Genomic DNA, 22,887 nt, shown 5'->3' on the forward strand with positions numbered 1-22,887 from the left:
GACATGTCTCTCTCCACAGGAAGAAACATTACCCCTTAGACCCCAGTCAGAGTGCTCTCATACAGTCAAATCAGATTTCATGATTTCACTGAGTAGTGGCAACACCATGAAACACATGTCTGCAAATTGAGATTCTGATTTGTCTTTTATCCTAAGGCTCATTATTGGGTGCATACTGACTTTTAGGATTGCTACTTCCAATAGGTGGCACTAAAGTTCAAATCCTCTTCCTCTCTGAAGAGACAATATTTGCATATTTAATTTCTCAGAAGAGCATTGCATAGCCTAAAAGTCTCCTTACACAGGCATGTCACTCTCCACAAGGAGAAACGTAACTCCTTAGCTTACAGAAGAAGGTCACAGCCAGGTGGTACCTAGATATTTACTATTACAGTATCTGTAAAAATCAATGAAGCTTAAATCTTGGGAAAGAAATAGCACTGATATTGCTCTTAGGCCTTATTCACATGGGTGTATAGTGACTTTGTATAACCCCTTAGCTGAACAGAGTGGTAATATGGCACCATGGCATCGGACCTTAATGTATCTATCCATCAGATGGTATATTCTGAAAGTATTCCTTTCTAAAAGCATTCCTTTTGGCCATAGTACGAAGACATAAGGACTCCATTGAGTCCACTCCATGGAGCCATAGGAATTCTGTACCTTTAAAGCTCTGTTCACACCAGGTGATACTGGACAGGAGAAAGAGAGTCCTATATACCCAACAGGTGCCAAAATAATGTATGGGCATTCACAGGTTAGCTATAGAGTGACATACATTTTTTTACTCTATTGCAACTTTCTGCATAGTGAACCACCAAAAAAAAGTGTGAACCACGTGATATATATATATATTTTTTACAAGGGGGCAAATGTACGAAGTATATCTCCGTATTGGGATGGATATTTTGTGCATTTTCTGGTAATCGAACAAACGTAAAGTCAAAACACAACATAAACACAAGATGCACAAGGCTGAAATGTAAATTATATAACTAATTCAACAGTCAAGGTTGATGCGTTTGGTATCAGGATGTGCCTGAATTATCTATAGGGTCTCAGTGCTCTGCAGAATATCTCCATGCTCACTATTGTTATTTCTGTTTAGTAGATTGTAAACCCGTAGTCAGCTTCATCATCATTTAGTGTCATCTTTACACGGAAATGTTGTGATTACAGCAAAACAGAATTGCAAAACCTGCTGAAAACAAAGACCTGGGACAATTTACAGTGTTGGCGAAGTTTGAGAGCATTTTACAAGAGCTTTGAACTTTTTCAGATGAAGGTTTCTAAAACATCTGGCAAAGGCCACAATATTTTCTGTTGTTGATCCATCTATCATCACTTCTGTCAGTATGTCTTATCTATCTATCTATCTATCTATCTATCTATCTATCTATCTATCTATCTATCTATCTATCTATCTATCTATCTATCTATCTCTATCTATCTATCTACCTATTCTATCTCATATCTATCTATCTATCTATCTATCTATCTATCTATCTATATCCATCTATATATCTGTATTTAATCTAGCAATATTTAATCTCTATATATCTATATTATATCATATTTATCTGTCTATCACTCTTCCTCACGTTTTTATTTCCTTTAGCCTTCCTTCTTTTCTTCTTTCTTTCTTCCTTTATTTCCTTCTTTTTATCATTTTTTTTAATTCTTTCTTCCTTTCTCACTCTCTCATATCTATTTAACCTTCTATTACTTACTTTCTTTTTCTTTCTTCCTCTTTCTTTTTTCTTTCCTTCTTTCTGTCCTTTGTTCCTTCTTTCTTTCGTTCCTTCCTTCTTTCTGTCCTTCCATTCTTTCTTTCTTTTTTCATTTTTTTTTCCATTTTTCTTCCTTCATTTCTCACTCCCTCATATCTATTTATCTTTCTATAGATTACTTTCTTTCTTTTTCTTTCTTCCTCTTTTTTTCTTTCCTTTTTCCTTCCATCTTTCTTTCTTTGGTTCCTTATTTCTTTCCTTCCTTCTTTCCTTCAGTTCTTTTCTTTCTTCTTTCCTTGATTCCTTCTTTCTTTCCTTCATTCCTTCTTTCTTTCCTTCTTTCCTTGATTCCTTCTTTCCTTCCTTCCTTCTTTCCTTCCTTCCTTCTTTCTCGCCTTTACTTCTTTCCTTCTTTCTTTCTTCCTTCCTTCTTTATTTCCTTCTTTTTTTCATTTCTTTTAAATTCTTTCCTCCTTTCTCACTCTCTCATATCTATTTAACCTTCTATCCTTCTATAGCTTACTTTCTTTTTCTTTCTTCCTCTTTCTTTTTTCTTTCCTTCTTTCTGTCCTTTGTTCCTTCTTTCTTTCGTTCCTTCCTTCTTTCTGTCCTTCCATTCTTTCTTTCTTTTTTCATTCTATTTTTTCCATTTTTCATCCTTCATTTCTCACTCCCTCATATCTATTTATCTTTCTATAGATTACTTTCTTTCTTTTTTTTTCTTCCTCTTTTTTTCTTTCCTTTTTCCTTCCATCTTTCTTTCTTCGGTTCCTTCTTTCTTTCCTTCTGTTCTTTTCTTTCTTCTTTCCTTGATTCCTTCTTTCTTTCCTTCATTCCTTCTTTCTTTCCTTCTTTCCTTCATTCCTTTTTTCTTTCCTTCCTTCCTTTCTTCCTTCCTTCTTTCTTTCCTTCCTTCCCTCCTTCCTTTCTTCCTTCCTTCTTTCTTTCTTTCCTTCTTTCCTTCCTTCTTTCTTTCCTTCCATCTTACCTTCCTTCTTTCCTTCCATCTTTCCTTCCTTCTTTCCTTGTTTCTTTCTTTCCTTCTTTCCTTCCTTCTTTCTGTCTGTCCTTTCTTCCTTCTTTCCTTCTTTCTTTTTTTCCTTCTTTCCTTCCTTCCTTCTTTTTTTCCTTCTTTCCTTCCATCCGTCTTTCCTTCTGCCCTTCCTTTTCTTTCCTTCCTTCCTTCTTTCTGTCTTTCCTTCTTTCCTTCCTTCTTTCTTTCCTTCCTTCCTTCTTTCCTTCGTTCCTTCTTTCCATCTTTCTTTCCTTCCTTCCTTCTTACTTTCCTTCTTTCTTTCCTTCTTTCCTTCCTTCTTTCTTTCCTTCCTTCTTTCCTTGTTTCTTTCCTTCTTTCCTTCCTTCCTTCTTTCCTTCCATCCTTCTGCCCTTCCTACTTTCTTTCCTTCCTTCTTTCTGTCTTTCCCTCCTTCATTCTTTCCTTCCTTCATTCTTTCCTTCTTTCTTTCCTTCCTTCTTTCCTTCCTTCTTTCTTTCCTTCCTTCTTTCCTTCATTCTTTCCTTCTTTCCTTCCTTCTTTCCTTCTTTCTTTCCTTCCTTCCTTTTTTCTTCCTTCTTTTCTTCTTTCCTTTCTTTCTTCCTTCTTTCCTTTCATTCCATCCTTCCTTCCTTTCTCTCTCGTTAACTCTCACCCACATGACAAGTCCCCTGATGATCGTCTCTTATTGCCCGAGTGGTCCCCATTTGCCCTGCAGCAGATTCCATGCCTCCCATTACAATCACATTTGATCCTTTTGCTCCGCAGGGAGGGCACTGCACCCCCCTCTAATGCATTTAAATGCTATACTGAAAAAAAGGCTTAAGAATGTCTACAAACCCTATCCCATCTAAGAAATAAATGTACAGTATCACTTGTTTCCATTATCTGTGACATGCCGTCCTGGAAAACTCCCACTTAAAACACCGAGATACATACAATGGAAATAGATGTAATAATTGCAACCATAAATGTGTCAGTTCCCCGCTGATGTGTTTTAGAAACACGTATTTGTTGATTGCTGTTGATACATTTCTCATGTTGGACCGTTCCTCTTCCAAACGAGAAAAGAAAAGAAATGAAATGACAGCTGTTTTTTCTCATTCTACTTTCATTCATATCCATCAGTGTCTCTGAAACGTCGGCACAACAAAGCCCCAAGTCATCTGTGCACTGTAATAGATTTATGACAACGTGAAAATAATTAGTGCACGTCTGTAATGTTTTACCAATGACTGTTTACCTTAGCGAAATGCCTGCTTTCCTTCAATCCTTGTTTTTTTGTGCAGAGATCAAAGGGTGTTCTCCTAGGTGTGGTTGGCACAGATGTTCCAGTTAAAGAACTTTTAAAGGCCATTCCAAAATATAAGGTAAGCCTTCAAAAGTAAAAAGCCCCCTATTTATGTGATGGTTGTGACGCGCCCATCGCTGAGAGAGGGGGATATAACGTAGGAGACAAGTGTTTGCCGCTTATTTACATTGAGCGCTTGAGTCCTGCTCTGATCTCATTGCTTTTGAACTCTTTGATTACTGTATGTCAAAGGTACCCAAGTGCTCCGCTCAACCCACAAAGGCCAAAGAGTGTCAAATCGGGTCGTACTATAGCTATATAGAAAAAAAGTTAGTCTACTACACCTCACTATACAAAGGCATTCTCCAAAATATGTACAATGAGATGTAAGTTTCTTTTTTATAAAGGGAAACAAACAAATGTAACATTTGTTAAGCCAACAGTTGACATGCCAAAAATAATGTTCATTGGGGCACTGACCCTTCATTTGCAATCTGCATTTTCCAAAAATATGGGACAACTGCACCATGCACGTTACTTTCTATCCATAGCTCACCACTATTTTATTTCAGTTTGGTTTAAAGGGAATCTGTCAGCAGGTTTGCTATGTAATCTGAAAGCAGAATGATGTAAAGACTGAGACCCAGATTCCAGCAATGTATCACTTACTGGTCTTCATTTTGTTATTTTGATACAATCACAGTTTTCTCTGCTGCAGATCTCTGAATGCTGACCCCTGTATAACCCCGCCTACACCAATGATTGGCTGCTTTCTGTGTATATTGACAGGAATCTGCCAATCAGTGATGAGGGTGGAGTTGTACAGAGCAGTGGACTAGGAGGCACGAGACACCTAGTCCTGTGGTGATAATCCACTTCTGATAAAACACTGATTTTATTGAAACAACAGCACACAGTCTAGTATGTGACACTTCGCTGGAATCAGGGTCTCTGCCCCTACATTTTTGCTGCTTTCAGAATACATAACAAAAAGCTGCTAACAGATTCTCTTTAAGGCTGGGATCAGATGAGAGTATGGAAAATTGTCCAGACTCGGATGATTTTCATCCATATTGTCAATCATGCGCTGTCCCTGTGTCTCTTCTTTACGTCCATTTGGCATCTGTACTATTTAGACATTAACATTTTAAAATGTACATGATCATATACAGTTTCCTAAATTAATAATGGCAATGTATCTATAAAAATTGGATACTACACAGATGATCCATATGGGATCCATTTTTTTTTTGCGCACCCATAGACTTAAATGGGTGATTCTCATCCAATATTTGCAAGATAATAGTGCACACTGCGATTTTTTTCACGATAACACCGAAAAAAACAATCATCTGAACAGCCCTATTGAATTACACTGGGCGTCTGAACTCATGTACAAAGTTAAATGGAAACATCTATAATGTCTCTAAAACTTTACAGTATATTCAGTCTACAGATGTTTTCTTCCTTACCTTTTGTTTTGGCTGAACACATGACAAAATGAGTATCCTAAAATGACCAGCTTTTAACCCCCCCACCCTAAAAAAAAAAAGAATGATTTTGCGATACTCAGTGGAGAGATGTTTATGTTATATGTGTTTCTTTGTGGCCACCCAGTGGTTGTGATGTGAACTGCAGCCTATTGAAGATTTTGCTTGTATGTCACAATAATTAGTAGAATTTGCATAATGAAATTTGCAGTAAAGGACATTTGGACACATCTGTATAGTTTATAGACCTGTAGATATGCTTTATTCAGTTATGATATTGCAGATGATTAATATGCATCTATAGTATACATATTATATGGATCTATTCAGTCTACAGATGTTTTCTTCCTTACCTTTTGTTTTGTCTGAACAAATACCGAGATGAGTATCCTAAAATGACCGGTTTTTAACCCAAAAAAAAGAATGATTTTGCGATACTCAGTGGAGAGATGTTTATGCTATATGTGTTTCTTTGTGACCACCCAGTGGTTGTGATGTGAACTGCAGCCTAGAGAAGTTTTTCTTGTTTGTCATGATAATTTGTATCATGAAATTTGCAGTAAAGGAAGGATGAACACATCTGTATAGTTTATAGACCTGTAGATATGTTTTATTTAGTTATGATTAATATCTGTTTTATACATACATATATATATATATATATACACTGCTCAAAAAAATAAAGGGAACACTCAAATAACACATCCTAGATCTGAATGAATGAAATATTCTCATTGAATATTTTATTCTGTACAAAGTTGAATGTACTGACAACAAAATCACACAAAAATCATCAATGGAAATCAAATTTATTAACCAATGGAGGCCTGGATTTGGAGTCACCCCAAAATTAAAGTGGAAATACACACTGCAGGCTGATCCAACCTTGATGTAATGTCCTTAAAACAAGTCAAAATGAGGCTCAGTATTGTGTGTGGCCTCCACGTGCCTGTATGACCTCCCTACAACGCCTGGGCATGCTCCTGATGAGGTTGTGGATGGTCTCCTGTGGGATCTCCTCCCAGACCTGGACTAAAACATCCGCCAACTCCTGGACAGTCTGTGGTGCAACGTGACGTTGGTGGATGGAGCGAGACATGATGTCCCAGATGTGCTCAATCGGATTCAGGTCTGGGGAACGGGCGGGCCAGTCCATAGCTTCAATGCCTTTATCTTGCAGGAATTGCTGACACACTCCAGCCACATGAGGTCTGGCATTGTCTTGCATTAGGAGGAACCCAGGGCCAACTGCACAAGCATATGGTCCCACAAGGGGTCCGAGGATCTCATCTCGGTACCTAATGGCAGTCAGGCTACCTCTGGTGAGCACATGGAGGGCTGTGTGGCCCTCCAAAGAAATGCCACCCCACACCATTACTGACCCACTGCCAAACCGGTCATGCTGAAGGATGTTGCAGGCAGCAGATCGCTCTCCACGGCGTCTCCAGACTCTGTCACGTCTGTCACATGTGCTCAGTGTGAACCTGCTTTCATCTGTGAAGAGCACAGGGCGCCACTGGCGACTTTGCCAATCCAGGTGTTCTGTGGCAAATGCCAAGCGTCCTGCACGGTGTTGGGCTGTGAGCGCAACCCCCATGTGTGGACGTCGGGCCCTCATACCACCTGCATGGAGTCGGTTTCTAACCGTTTGTGCAGACACATGCACATTTGTGGCCTTCTGGAGGTCATTTTGCATGGCTCTGGCAGTGCTCCTCCTGTTCCTCCTTGCACAAAGGCGGAGGTAGCGATCCTGCTTCTGGGTTGTTGCCCTCCTACGGCCCCCTCCACGTCTCCTGGTGTACGGGCCTGTCTCCTGGTAGCGCCTCCAGCCTCTGCACACTACGCTGACAGCCACAGCAAACCTTGTTGCCACAGCTCGCATTGATGTGCCATCCTGGATGAGCTGCACTACCTGAGCAACTTCTGTGGGTTGCAGAGTCCGTCTCATGCTACCACGAGTGTGAAAGCACAACCAACATTCAAAAGTGACCAAAACATCAGCCAGAAAGCATTGGTACTGAGATGTGGTCTGTGGTCCCCACCTGCAGAACCACTCCTTTATTGAGGGTGTCTTGATAATTGCCAATAATTTCCATCTATTGTCTATTCCATTTGCACAACAGCATGTGAAATTGATTGTCAATCAGTGTTGCTTCCTAAGTTTACAGTTTGATTTCACAGAAGTTTGATTTACTTGGAGTTATATTCTGTTGTTTAAGTGTTCCCTTTATTTTTTTGAACAGTGTATATGGATCCCGCTTAAATTGGACATTTTACATTTCTGTTTAACCCTTCTTTGTACTTATTATTTGTTTTCTTTCTCCGATCTTCCATTCTGACCTCTGAACATTTATCGCTGGGATGACATTAATATAATGACTGGCATTTTATTGCTTTCCTGTCATTTACTGGGTCATTTTTGTCATCGTATAATAAAAAAAAATGATTCTAGACAAGTTGCATTATGACATAAACAAGTAGCAAATGTGCCCCTGCTATTCCCTGTAAGTTCCCTTTTCCCCTCCTATTTTCGGGGGAATGTGAAATAAAATGTTCCATTTTGATGCTTAAGGAAACCAGATGGAGACAGAATGTATGAATGGGGCACAGGTGTTCTGCATCGCCCGGCTCGCTCCCCCACTGTTGTAAACTGCTTGTGCTTTTTTCCTCATATGTTTTACTTGTTCTCTTCTATAAACAAACTACTTAAATGGTGGAAAATCAGAAATCAAATCCACAACGTGTTGTATATTAAAACTATATCCATTGACTGTATCTGGCCACGATAAAAGATGAAAGTCTGTAGAGTCACGGAGCATGTAGATAGATAGAGAAAATAAAAATTATATATCTGTCTCTCTATATCTATTAGACCTGATAAGGCCGGTGTACTTACTTTGAAAATCCATGTCCGAATATAACCTTTTATGAAATTTTAGCTCATTACTGCCCACCTAGCCAGATTGACAGCTCCTCAGAGTCCCTCCTCCTTACAGCTGCTAAGATCTCACATTGCTCAGTACATGCTGCGGCAGTCTGTCAGGCTGGGAGGGTGAACACTGAACACTTGGACTTGTGAGCTATTTCATTCTATAGCTAGACTCATCTTAATGTCAATTTTTTTTAGTTACTCTGACATGGACTTTCAAAGTAAATGTACCAGTCTAATCAAGTCCAAGAGCTCTATTTAATAATGTATGTAGTCTGTATCATGAAATTTGGTGCTAGATCCACTTTAATTAATCATGAGACTTTCTAATTAACAGTAGAATACAATGCTTAAATAATACCATCTATAATACCGTCTATAATGCTACCTGTAGAACAGGACCATGTAGTGCTCCCATCATACTATCATATAATTTAAAAATAAATTACTGTACAGTGCTCCCGTTATACCACCACACAGTACCCACATAATAAGACCATTCACTGCTCCCATTATAGCACCATACAGTGTTCACATAAGGCTAAAATATAGTGCCAGTATATGCCATCATAGAGTGCCAATATAATACTACTATACAGTCCTTGATTTATGTCACTATACAGTGCACACATAACATTACCACACAGTGCTCCAGTTATACCATCAAACAATGATCACATAATACTACTATACAATGCTTGCATTATATTACCCTAAAGGATCCACATAATATACCATCATAAATAACCCATATCATAACATCATATAGTACCCCAGTTATACCAACATGTACTGCACATAATAATACTAGCATGCAGTGCTCCCATTATATTATCATATAGTGTCCACATATTTATACCATACAGTGCTCCCATACATATTTATACCACCATACTGTACCATTATAATATTACCATATTTGCTCCCATTATACCATCATACATTGCCAACATAATACTGCCATAAAGTACTCCCATTATACCACCATACAGTGCTCACATTATATCACCAAACAGTGCTATTATAATGCTATCAAACAATGCCTACGTAGTACCACCAGACAGTGCCCACATAATGCTACCATAGAGTACTCACATTATATCATCATAATATATCCTTATAATAAAACATATGTGCTCCCATTGTACCATCATACAATGCCCACATAATACTACCATAAAGTATTTTCAGTATACCATCATATAGTGCCCACATAATACTACCATAAAGTACTCCCATTATACCACATACAGTGCTCATGTTATACCACCAAACATTGCTCTAATAATGCTATCATACAATGCCAACATAGTACCACCATACAGTGCCCACATAATGCTACCATAGAGTACTCCCATTATACCACCATAATTTACCCTTATAATAATAATAACATATGGGCTCCCATTTTACATAATGCTACATAATACTGCTGTAATGTACTCCCATTATACCACCATACAGTGCCCACATAATGCTACAATAAAGTACTCCCATTATACCACACACAGTGCCTACATATTACTACCATAAAGTACTCCCATTATACCACCATACAGTGCCTACATAATACTACCATAAAGTACTCTCATTATACCATCACACAGTGTCTACATAATACCACCATAAAGTACTCCCATTATATCATCATATAGTGTTTACATAATACTACCATAAAGTACTGCCAGTATACCACATTCATTGCCTACATAATACTACCATAAAGTACTCCCATTATACCATCATACAGTGCCCACATAATACTATCACAAAGTACTCCCATTATACCACCATACAGTGCCCACATAATACTACCATAAAGTACTCCCATTATACCATCATACAGTGCCCACATAATACTACCATAAAGTACTCCCATTATACCATCATGCAGTGCCTACATAATACTACCATAAAGTACTACCATTATACCATCATACAGTGCCCACATAATATTACCATTAAGTACTCCCATTATACCACCATACAGTGCCCTTATAATAATACCATAAAGTACTCCCATGATACCACCCTACAGTGCCCACATAATGTGACAATAAAGTACTCCCATTATACCACCATACAGTGCCCACATAATACTACCATAAAGTACTCCCATTATACCACTATACAGTGCCCACATAATACTACCATAAAGTACTCCCATTATACCACCATACAGTGCCCACATAATACTACCCTAAAGTACTCCCATTATACCACCATACAGTGCCCACATAATACTACCATAAAGTACTCCCAGTATACCATCATACAGTGCCTACATAATACTACCATAAAGTACTCCCAGTATACCATCATACAGTGCCTACATAATACTACCATAAAGTACTGCCAGTATACCATCATACAGTGCCTACATAATACTACCATAAAGTACTCCCAGTATACCATCATACAGTGCCTACATAATACTACCATAAAGTACTCCCATTATACCATCATACAGTGCCTACATAATACTACCATAAAGTAATCCAATTATACCACCATACAGTGCCTACATAATACTATCATAAAGTACTCCCATTATACCATCCCACAGTGCCTACATAATACTACCATAAAGTACTCCCAGTATACCATCATACAGTGCCTACATAATACTACCATAAAGCACTCCCTTTATACCACCACAGAGTGCCTACATATTACTACCATAAAGTACTCCCATTATACCATCATACAGTGCCTACATAATACTACCATAAAGTACTCCCATTATACCATCATACAGTGCCTACATAATACTACCATAAAGTACTCCCAGTATACCATCCCACAGTGCCTACATAATACTATCATAAAGTACTCCCATTATGCCATCATACAGTTCTCATGTTATACCACCATACAGTGCCCACATAATACTACCATAAAGTACTCCCATTATACCACATACAGTGCTCATGTTATACCACCAAACAGTGCTTTCACAATGCTGTCATATAATGCTGACATAATACCGCCATACAGTGCCCACATAATGCTACCACAGAGTACTTCCATAATATCACCATACTGTGCTCCTATTATACCACCAAACAGTGCTTTTATAAAACTACCATACACTGCCTAGATAATAGTGTTATACTGCAAGATACAAATTCAAGATGATCATGTAGAGAGGAGGTTCAGGACGGGAAGAGGAGGCAACGAAACAGAGACCACCCATGTACCGCAGGATCTAAGCAACCAGAGAAAGCTCACTGAGCATGTGTGACCACAGGAGTCAAAAGAGCACCAGGGGGCGCCAAGTTGACACATTGTACTTTCTTAAAAATAATAATTCCAGTTATAAATGTTACACAAATAAATTGTTATTTTGGGAAAAACACCTTTAAATCAACGCTTAGTATCTTATAATCATTTATCTTTAAATTGCGCTGTCACTTTAATTATTCTCTAAATTCCGTTTTTCTTCTTCCAGCTGGGAATTCACGGATATGCTTTTGCTATTACAAACAATGGATACATCCTGACTCATCCAGAACTGAGGCCACTAGTAAGTATAATAGTACATTTATATATATTACAGCTGTTGGATTAGTACATTCTGCTTATACAATGGATTGAAAAAGCACAATACTGGCCTGTAATACCGCCATTCTAGCAGTAGGTGGCGCTGCCGCACCGTCTTTCCCCATCTTGGCCGCCACGGTCCTTTCTTTTTCCTTCAGCTTATTTAATTTTCTAATTTATTAAAACCAGATCTCAAACCCATCCTGCCCTGCGCACGGTTTAAGGAATTTTATACACGTCTGTGACATAAAAATGTAAAATGTATTTTCTTTTCTGGATTAAATAATGCCACTCGGTAGCATAACCAAGAGGTAATATGTGTTTATGGGATTTGGCTAAAGAAAATAAGAGTCAGAAATTGTATCCTATATTGTATGTCCCAAGTCTGTGCCATACAGTATACTGCACCTCTATGCAAGGTTTGGCTGATTAAAAAAAAAGTAATGGAATGAATGGGTTAATGTAAAAGCATTTATGACCCACCTGGATAAATAGACAAATTCCTTGCAGTAAAGAAAAAAATAGTTTTTTTTCCTTCTTACCTAATTTTATACCTTTTTTAAAGTGTTCACTTTCCCTGCAGTGCCTCCGCTGGGGGATTGAAGTATTACATGTTGCATGTAGAAATCAATGAACTTCAGAGTCCTTCAGAGAGAGATATACTCACCTCTAGATCATAAATGTGAATTAAGAAAGAAGGGCTTCTCCCTATCTCTGATTGCCTTTAATAATGCCGAAAAACTCTTTATATATAAAAAAAAAATAATGTTTTCTCATCTGTAAAACAATATAAATATATTTTGGGTTTTTTTTGTTTCCCAGAAAAAAAACGCCATTTCTGTGTATTGTTTGCATCTTCTATTGCAATTCAGCTCGTTTTAATTGGAGTTGAGCTGCAATATCAGACACAACCTGTGAAAGATAGAGGCGCTGTTTCAAAATACAAACATCAATTTTTTTCCAATCTCACAAACCCCTTTTAGCAGTGAGTGGCAAGACTGTTTTTTTATGAGATAAAGGGAATCTGTTACCAGAGCAGATAATCTGAGAGAGGCTGAGACCCTGATTCCAACGATATGTCACTTGATGGGCTGCTTGCTGTCATTTTTATACAATCACAGTTTTCTCTGCTGCAGATCTAACTGAGCTGTGTATAACCCCGCCCTCAACACTGACTGGCTGCTTTCTGTGTATATTGTATAATGACTGCCAATCAGTGCTGGGGGGCGTGGTTGGACCAGGAGGCACAAGTCCTGTAGTGATAATCTCCTGCTAATAAAACACTGATTTTATTGAAACAACAATAAGGAACCCAATAAATGACACATCACTGGAATCAGGGTCTCTGCCCCTACATCATGCTGCTCTCAGATTACATAGCAAAAGCCTACAAATTCCTTTTATTAAAATCAACTGATTAAACCAATGACTATATTGAGTACCGATTTGGATGGGCAGGTAAGGACTGGTCACTTTAATCAAGAAGGGTTTGTTTTTTTTGCATATTTATAATGTGTTACTTGCCAAGAGAAATGATGACTTATTGTAGGTGCCAGGTTCTGTAGCGCCCGGTGAGCTGGCATCCTATACCAGCAAGACATGAAACTCACACAGAATACCTTTCATGGTTATAAAGATTATTGATGTTTATTAAGTAGGAATCGAATATGTCTCTGCCGGTCCTGAGGTCCCCACCTATAATTACTAATCATAGTAATTACAGGCAATAAATTATATTTTCAATTATGTATGAAGAGCTACCCAGCTGGCATCCTTGGTTCAGCTGTGGGTCTGTTTTGACATGTATTTACTATGTATGCCTCTTGCTGCAATAATGACCCGGCTATTGGTGGCAGAGATTTGCTGTGAGGTTTTAAGAACTCTGTGTATTACCCCCCTATGAAAGGTATTTTAAAAAGAAAATGGAGGAATGATGAGTGTCTCAGCCTACGGACCACCAGTGAACGACATGTCAAAAGATAGACTTTAACCCCTTGCTAACTGCATGTACATACTTTTATATTGTCCATTAGAAAGTTTTATTCTGCAGCACTGTAAAAAAAACAAACAAATAATTTATAAATTTGATTATTTTTATATTTATAAAAATATAAATTAAAAAATATTAAACAAATTGACTAAATTCAGACATGAATGTTTGACCAAAACTAATAGCCTCATATATGCCTATTGGCTTATTAGTTTGGGACAGTAAATCTTCGGCGTTCATCGCAGTCTGTATATGAACTGTGAAACACGGATTTCTGAATTCCGCTTTAAATAAAAGTCTCTAATTGGGATGAGCGAACCCGTTCTACAAAGTTCAGGGTTCGTACCGGCACCGAACTCCGGACACTGACTTTTTCCCCGAAGTACGTTTTACTGTTTGGGTTTGGTGCCGAATAAAGGTTGATGAAAAGCTGCAGCGCAGCCAATCAACAAGCTTTTAGGCTATGGGCACTTCCGGACAATACTTGGCATGGCTGTGATTGGCCGGCACAACACGTTGCCTGGCCTGTATAAAAGCTGGATCAAGGACTGCGCCGCCATTGTGATCTGATTAACGTAGGGACAGTGTAAAATAAATAAATTATTAAAAAAACAGCGTGGGTTCTCCCATATGTTTAATACCCAGCCAAGGGAAAACAGACAGCTGTGAGCTGGTCTTATTATGCTGGGAAGGGGCCAATATCCATGGATTTCCCAGCCTATTAGTATCAGCCCCCAGCTGTCTGCTTTGCCTTAATTGGTTGTTTTGAGCTGATCTTATTATGCTGGGAAGGGGTCAATATCCATGGATTTCCCAGCCTATTAGTATCAGCCCCCAGCTGTCTGCTTTGCCTTAATTGGTTGTTTTGAGCTGATCTTATTATGCTGGGAAGGGGCCAATATCCATGGATTTCCCAGCCTATTAGTATCAGCCCCCAGCTGTCTGCTTTGCCTTTACTGGTTGTTGTGAGCTGATCTTATTATGCTGGGAAGGGGTCAATATCCATGGACTTTACCAGCCTATTAGTATCAGCCCTCAACTGTCTGCTTTGCCTTTGATGGTTATTAAAAGTGGGAGGACGCCAAAAAAAAAAATTGTGGAGTACCCCCTATTTTTATTAACCAGCTAAGGCAAAGTAGACAGCTGCAGGCTGATATTAATAGTGGGAACCACAATGGATTGGAGCTACTTGTATTATTTTTGAATAATAAATGGGTAAACCAGGGAATATGTGGGGGAGTCTTTATTCAAATAAACTTTTTTTTTACTGCGTGTGTGTCTTTTTATTTTTAAATACGGGGTTAGTAATGGGAGGTGTCTGATAGATGCCTCTCCATTACTAACCCGTGGGCTTGATGCCAGTTGAAATTACACAGCTGACATCAACCCCAAAAACTATTACCCCAGTTGCCTACACAGCAGAGCAATTGGGAAGAGCCAAGGCTAAGCACCATAATTGGTGCATCTGATGGATGCACCATTTCTGGGGCGGTTGAGGGCTGGTCATATTAGGCTGGGAAGGGGGTCAATATCCAAGGACCTTCCCAATTTCTTAATTTTAGCCCCCAGCTGTCGGCTTTGACTTAACTGCTAATTAATAATAGGGGGGATTCCACATCATTTTTTGGTTCCCCTTATTTTTAATAACCAGCAAAGGCAAAGCAGACATCTGGGGGTCTGATATTAATTTGTTGGGAAGCTCCATGGATATTGGCATTTTCCCAGCATAATAACACCAGCACATAGCTGTCTGCTTTCCCTTGGCTGGTTATTAAAAATAGGGGGGACTCCACGTCATTTTTTTCATTTAATTATTTATTAACCAGTACAGTAAACTATACACAGAAGGCACTGCTCCACTCCTCCACTTGGACCTGGTTCAAGATTATTATTTTTTATATTTTTTATTCTATGTTATTTCAAGTAATTTCCCTATCCACACTTGTTTGCAGGGCAATTGCCCTGCTCTTATGCCCATTTTTCTTCATTTTGCAATCCCCTATCCCTTACTATGACTATTTTACACCCATTTTACATCACCAAAGTTCGGGGCCTCATTGACTTATATTGGGTTCGAGTTCGGGGTCAAGTTTGGGTCAAGTTCTGATACTGGTACTAAGTTCGGCCGGACCCAACTTCCACGGGTCTATTCATCCCTAGTCTCTAATTATGCCCCCTCAATCTGCCAGAATCCTTCCCTCCAGACACTTTTTCACTAACTTGTTCATGTTATTATATGTGAAAATAAATGTTAGACTCTACTAGACACAGCTGTAAGTTTTATTTTAAGGTTCCTTTATAGGATTTATTTATTTATTTTTATTCACTTTTTTTATTCTTCGTCAAGCTCAAAATAAAACAATAATGGTAAAAAATCCCAAATAGCAAGTATCTAGAAAGTATTTTAAAAAATGATACAGCTCTAATCCATCACATTCATAAGAAAAGATGCAAATGTTATAAAGAAGAAAAAAAAGCAGCTGAAACAGAAAATAGATAAAAATGGCTTAGTAATTAAAGAGTAACTGAACTGTAGTTTTATTTATTTATTCCCTAAACCTATAGATAACATGAAAGTAAGAAACTTTGTAATATATCTTATAGGAAAAATCTGCTTCTTTCTCCTTCTGGACTGATCATTAATTCTCAAAATTCTCAATTCACAGGTATAATCGGTCTTCAATGAATACAGATTTTTCCGTTATTGAGATAGGAAATGACAGTTGGTGCTCATAAAGTTCTATGGAGAGGAGCTAGAGGCTGGCACAGATATTCTGCTGCAAGTTCTTCAGAAATGTCAGTTACACTTTAAAGGGAACCTGTCATGTCCTCAAATACTATTAACCTGCAGGAGTTAACCTGCAGGAGTTAACCTGTAGGTTAATAGCGTCACAATGATACTTAGTGAAAATGCAGCTACTGGGAAAAAAAAAACTTTATTCCTCCAGGCAGCTGCCAGCTTTCAGTTATAGAAAGGCGGGGCCAGTGCCACTTCAGTCACTGCGCAGTACACTTTTTGATTGCCTGTGCAATGTAACACTGTTATACTGCAGATTAATCCAATATTTGCAGGTTAATAGTGTTTGGGGACATGACAGGTTCACTTTCAGTCTCTCAACAAACTCATGTGACATCCTCACTAGCCTAATATCCCATGGTGGCTGCAGCACTGTGCAAGGATTGTGATCACTCACATTAGTCCTTGTTCACAATCTCACAGAAGGGCTAAGCTCATATGAGACCAGCTAGCCTATCAATATAGTATTCACCTAAACAGTAGCTTAACTTCATTTATGGGTAAGGGACATTAAACAATGTGCGGTGCTGTGCTGTATGGATCTGTGTACTTTTTCCATCCGGCTAGCACTGGTGCATATAATAGCTGATCGATGGGGAAATGGGCAGACATAACACTGGTGCAATCAGTGCAGCCTCACAGGGGCCCAAGAGGTAAGAGAGCCTCTACCCGTGGCGTACCCCCAATGGTAGCAGACCATGCAGTCGCTATGGGGCTTGGCACTAGGGAGGGGCCCGGTGTCGACGCATCATACTTTCAACTGTTTTGGAATCCTGAATGCCGATACAGTTGAAAAGAATGATGAGATAGGGAACTGTCAGCTGACTGTCCCTCTGCCATCATTCCTACTCTGCGTCTGAGCTCTGTGACATCTCAGTGCAGAAGACGCGATGATGTCACTACAGCGCGCCCTCTGTTTTGAGCAGTGCAGAGGGTCATAGGATGCTGATGAGACTGGAGCAGTGGGGGAACGGGGAGATGTGAGTGTTTTTTTATTTATTCTATTGTTTATCGAACTTCTGCTATGGACTCCATGATTTCTATGTATGCCCCTGGCTACCACCACCTCCAAAGGAGGTGTAATTGTGCTTTGTGATGAGCTATTGACTGGAAAGGGCCCATATATTGTTCTTGTACATGGGCCTTTTCTGTCTGTGTCCGCCAGTGGCAGAGGATTCCTGGAGTTGAAGCCTTACCAACCTGATACTCATGACCTATCCTAGCTAAAGGTCATATATATATATATATATATATATATATATATATATATGAAACTAGTGGACAACTCCTTTAATAAATAATACTACTTTATCAAATAATGCTACTCCTTTAATAAATAATACTATTTATTAAAGGGGTTTTGGAATCATAAAATCTAGTAAAAGGTGCTGACTGTTTCTCAATGAAACTTTCTCTCTAGTATCACCTTTGGGTGGCTACCCTGTATTTTAGCTTCACATGACATTAACCACAACTACCATGAATCAGATATGATCTGCACTACTGTAGCCGTGTATGGATTACTTTCAAATGCTGTCAAGTTTCAGAGAAAACATGGATGACTTGGATGACTAGTCAAAAGCAGGATCCCAGCTTCTTCTCCCTACTCTCTACCCATGACTGACTTATCCCTCCCTATCTGTGTGAATAAGGAACACTGGAAACAAATGGGTTAAAACTGCGCTGCTGTCAAAGGATGAGGTGAAGACAAGAATCGACTTCCGCAGGTTATTGGTCAATGCGTTTCGAAGTTTTTCAACCTTCTTCATCAGGACAAAATCATTGCGTTTTTGTCCTGATGAAGAAGTTTGAAACTTCAAAACGCATTGATCTATAAACCACAGAAATCAATTCCTATCTTCTCATCATCCTTTGATAGTAGCACAGTTTTAACCCATTTGTTTCCAGAGTTTTTGAATCCTTCTCCGTGGGTCTGCAGCAGTCTAAGTCTTTGTTAGCAGTTGTGGGCACACAACCAGATCAGGTGAGTACGATAGTGTGAATTTTTTCTCAAAGCATTTACCCAGATAAGACCCTATTGCACTTATTGTCCCTTCCAGGTTTTCTGCTAATCTAACTGTGTATAGAGAGAGAGACCTGTAAGAGTAATGGAGCAGGGTGTGAAGATACCGCCAGGGACCGGCCACGGGCTAGTCATCTGAGACACTTATTCTCAGAAACAGAGCAGCGCTACAGAGTAAAGCATAAAATTCTGCAGTACTGAAGCCATTGTCAGATTCAGGCTGCACGTGGTTCTGGCAGCATTAAATCTGATGACAATTTTCCTTTAATTTTAAATTCATGAATTAGATTTAATACTGTAGAAGATAAAAAATTTAAAATACTTATACTCCTTCATTCTTAGACAGTGCAAATGTAGACAAGGCAGTCTTAAAACGTACCAGATTTATCACAGTCGTTCATGCTATTTAATAAATATTGTGCTTCTTCACACTGTCTAGTCTGAGTTTACATCATGTATTAGTTGGCTTACTTTGCACCAGAAATTGGTGCCAAAATTTAGAATAAGCTTCGTGGGCCGCACCACATTCAACAGAGTTATGGCCCCATGTTGGACAAGGTCCAGAAGGTGTCCTAAACACATAATAAATTTGGTACAAATCATGAAAGACAGTTCTTAGGTGAAGTTATGAATTTATTAATCTCCACCCATTATGTTTGTTAAAAAAAATTATTTGGCCAGATATTGTCACGATGCTGTTGTCTGACAACCTGGTACCAGGAGCTCCTACCCTGTCCCTAACACTAGGGGCACCCTATTTATACCTGTTCCCCAGGTTACTTCAGATGGCAGAGATGCTGGGGCCACGTACCTTGCTGTTCTCCTGAATCCGTCCTTATCTGTCCCCTCCCCCATCTAGGGAAGTTGGGAGGAATAGTGTATGTAAATACACAAACCAGATAAACAAGGAAGGACGTACAGGGATAAAATAAGATATTAAACACACAAAATATGCACTCACGGAGGGAGACACCGAAGGAATGAGGAAGGTAAACAAAAATAGAAGAGGATGGGACTATGCAAAAAACCAAAACACCAAGCAACAGTCACAGAACAACTCTCCTTAAACGCCTCTACTGAACACCGAATCCTCCGCTCCTTCATCAGGCTGTACAAGACTTAAAGGGGTATTCCCATCTCCAAGATCCTATCCCAATATGTAGTAGGTATAATAAACCTCCAAATACCTCCAATTAGAAATGTATTATAGTTTTTCAGAATCGCTATGTCTCTTTACTCAAGTGCAGGACCTTACGTATCCATGGTTACAACCCCTGATATAGTGACACTTAGTTAGCTAGCTGCTAGTGGTCGTAACCATGGATACCTAAGGTCCTGCAATGCTTGCGCATGAGGAAAGAGACATAGTGAATCATAAAAGCTATTCTACAATTCTAATTGGAGATATTTGGCAATATTATTATTATTACACCTACTACATATTGGGATAGGATTTTGGAGATGGGAATACCCCTTTAACACTGGCAATCCAGGTTGCAAGAGCAGTGACTATATAGGAGAGGGGAGTGACTGATACTGCACAGCTGAGAACTTCCAAGAAGGAAGCTACAGAGACTCATAGCTGAGCAGATTAACTCCTGCACTGCTGAAAGAAACTAGCACAATTTAATAAGAGGGAGAAGCGCTTCTACACAATGCAGGAGTACGTGAACTCAGACTCTACGGTCTTCTGGCTCTTCTCTGTCGCGATATACCTGTGACTGATATAGTGGCTAAAGATACTTCCACAATTAACAGTTGATGGATGGCATCCAAGTGAGCTCCGATTTTTTCACAGACTCATGGACTTGTATTACCAATTTTTATCCAACCCTCGGATCAAAATCAGACATGTCTCTGCAATTTTCCGCCGACCCCTTGGTCCATGAAAAATTATGGACATGTGCACAGCCCCATAGACTATCACAGGTACGAGTGCTATCTGTGGTTTTCACGGATAGCACTCATACATGAAAGTCGGATGTTTAAATGAATATGTTGTTAGTCTGCAGGAAGTAATGGGATACTCCGATTTGCAAAACTTTTTCATGAGGCACAAATTGGCTGAGCAAACGTTCATACCAACGTTTGTTCCCAGCCATTGCCCAGTGTTGTTGATCACATCATCTGTCCACATGGGCAGAAAACAGTGTAAACAGTGATGTGCTGACGTCAAACATAAGAGTGAGAGGCAATGAACAATCTTTTGTACTAACAATTTTCATTCTGAAACATGAATGAAAGGAAATGAGCACTAATCGACTTTACATATCAGCAATCTGCTCTCATAAAGAGCAATTTATTGGCCTTTAAATGAAGACTTGTGCTATTCTGCCCTTTCTAGACCCCTAAAAATACAATAAGCTTGTTAAAAAAACTATTGTTAATGTGATGACTCTGCTCATCCTGTCCCAGTCTGTACAGCAAAGCTTGGAATTTAGCTTTTCAAAACAGCAAGTATAAATCTATTGTGTCAGCTTAGCCCTGTATCTTCAAGGGAATGTGTCACCAGGTTTTTGCTATTTCATCTAAGAGCAGCATAATGTAGGAAAAGAGACTCTGATTCCAATGATGTATCACTTAGTTTATTGGATGCAGCAGTTGTGATCAATCAGACTTTTTAAATATGGCATGGATCAGAATCCAAAAAGCTAACCCCGACCGCACCAGGCTCACTGCGTACATTGTATGTTGACAGTAAACTGCTTATTAGAGGAAGGACCAGGGCTCACGTGAGCTGTAGTCCAGGCAGTGATAATCTCCTGCTGATAAAACATTAATTGTATAGAAACAACAACACACAGCCTAATAAGTGACACATCAATGAAATCAGTGTCTTAGCACCTACATCATACTGTCCTCAGATTACATAGCAAAAACATGCTGACATATTACCCTAGCTAAAGCAAAGTGATTTTTTGGTGCCTGGTTTATAGCACCCTTGCACGTTCAGCTTCCCTTTTTGTTTTGCTTTTTTTTTTAAGTTCCTGTAAAATGTTTCTTAGAATTTCCTTGAGTACAGAATGTTGTAGTTTATATAAGCCGGGAAAAAAAACTCTCCAAATCCATGTGCTTTAGTGATTCTTTAAATGCAGTATTAACATAATCCCTTTCTTCTATATAAAGCCTCTACCATAACTTGTCTACTGTGAACTGCTCAGTAGTTTAATTGCTTTTTATTGTTCAAAGTAACATTTTCCCTCCGTCCATATGTTTGCAATGTATCACTGTGCATGCAGTCACAACACGCATAAGGCTGAGTTCATGATTCAGGTATGTGCCTTTAAAACTGTTTAGCCCTCTTTAGAACAACATTGACTTTCTTCGGCTTAGCGTGGACTCCGCTTAAAAGTCAGTTTAGGAATTTAATTAATTTAGCATACTTCATTCATGAAATGGAGGATAAGTCTTTGCGGGGAATGAACATATGCGTACTGTATATATTTTTACAGCAAACATAATCACCTTTAAGATACATTAAGGACGCTGTTTCTCTTTGGTTTTCACGGCTGAATTACATTGGCTTATTTGTACAGATTGGAACGAATGAATCTGATTTATGACTTAGAAACCTAAAATTATGCCTTGTTCTAGGAGATATATTTCAACAAACTGGTAGAATGAGGCTGCATTGTTACTGGCACTTTAAACTTTAAAGGGAACCTGTTTGAAAGGTTTTTCCCCTCAAAAATTCCACCAATATCTGTTTTCTGCCTGCAGTCTCCTAAGATGTCCTTGATAGCCCTAGTCCATTTTATTAATTTGCTAAAAATAAAGTTTGATGCCTACTCATGTCATTTGAGCATGGAGGTAGAGACATGGTATAGTCAAGCCAAGCTGTTTCCTTTTTATTCCTCCCTTTTATGACTTGATTGAGTTCCTTGTGATGGTTTTCCTACCCTCACGGACATAAATCAAGACAGGTAGAGCAGGGATAAAGCATGGACAGATAAGCTCTACACTACAGCATCTCCATCTCCTTGATTGGATAAATCTAATGTTCACACAGTGCAAGCAGACATTAAAAGGGTTTTCTGGTTTCCGAAAACCCCTGTCCACTGGGGGCAGTTGATTACTATTTTTTTGTAACTGTGCTT

The 22,887-nt window shown here is 38.9% G+C and overlaps 1 protein-coding gene across 3 annotated transcripts in view; it reads left to right on the plus strand.

The window, feature by feature from the left end:
- The window catches only part of CACNA2D3 (calcium voltage-gated channel auxiliary subunit alpha2delta 3), a 1,591,404-nt gene that overhangs the window by 1,092,524 nt on the left and 475,993 nt on the right, over positions 1-22,887 (plus strand). For all 3 annotated transcript variants that reach the window (XM_073644583.1, XM_073644584.1, XM_073644585.1), the window contains 2 exons: positions 4,017-4,097; positions 11,889-11,963. In XM_073644583.1, the coding sequence (XP_073500684.1) occupies positions 4,017-4,097; positions 11,889-11,963 (156 nt within the window). The remainder of the gene's footprint in view (positions 1-4,016; positions 4,098-11,888; positions 11,964-22,887) is intronic.

The sequence above is a fragment of the Phyllobates terribilis genome, unplaced genomic scaffold, assembly GCF_046119375.1.
Source record: "Phyllobates terribilis strain yellow unplaced genomic scaffold, ASM4611937v1 Scaffold_8__6_contigs__length_399053987, whole genome shotgun sequence".
NCBI classification, from domain to species: Eukaryota; Metazoa; Chordata; class Amphibia; order Anura; family Dendrobatidae; genus Phyllobates; species Phyllobates terribilis.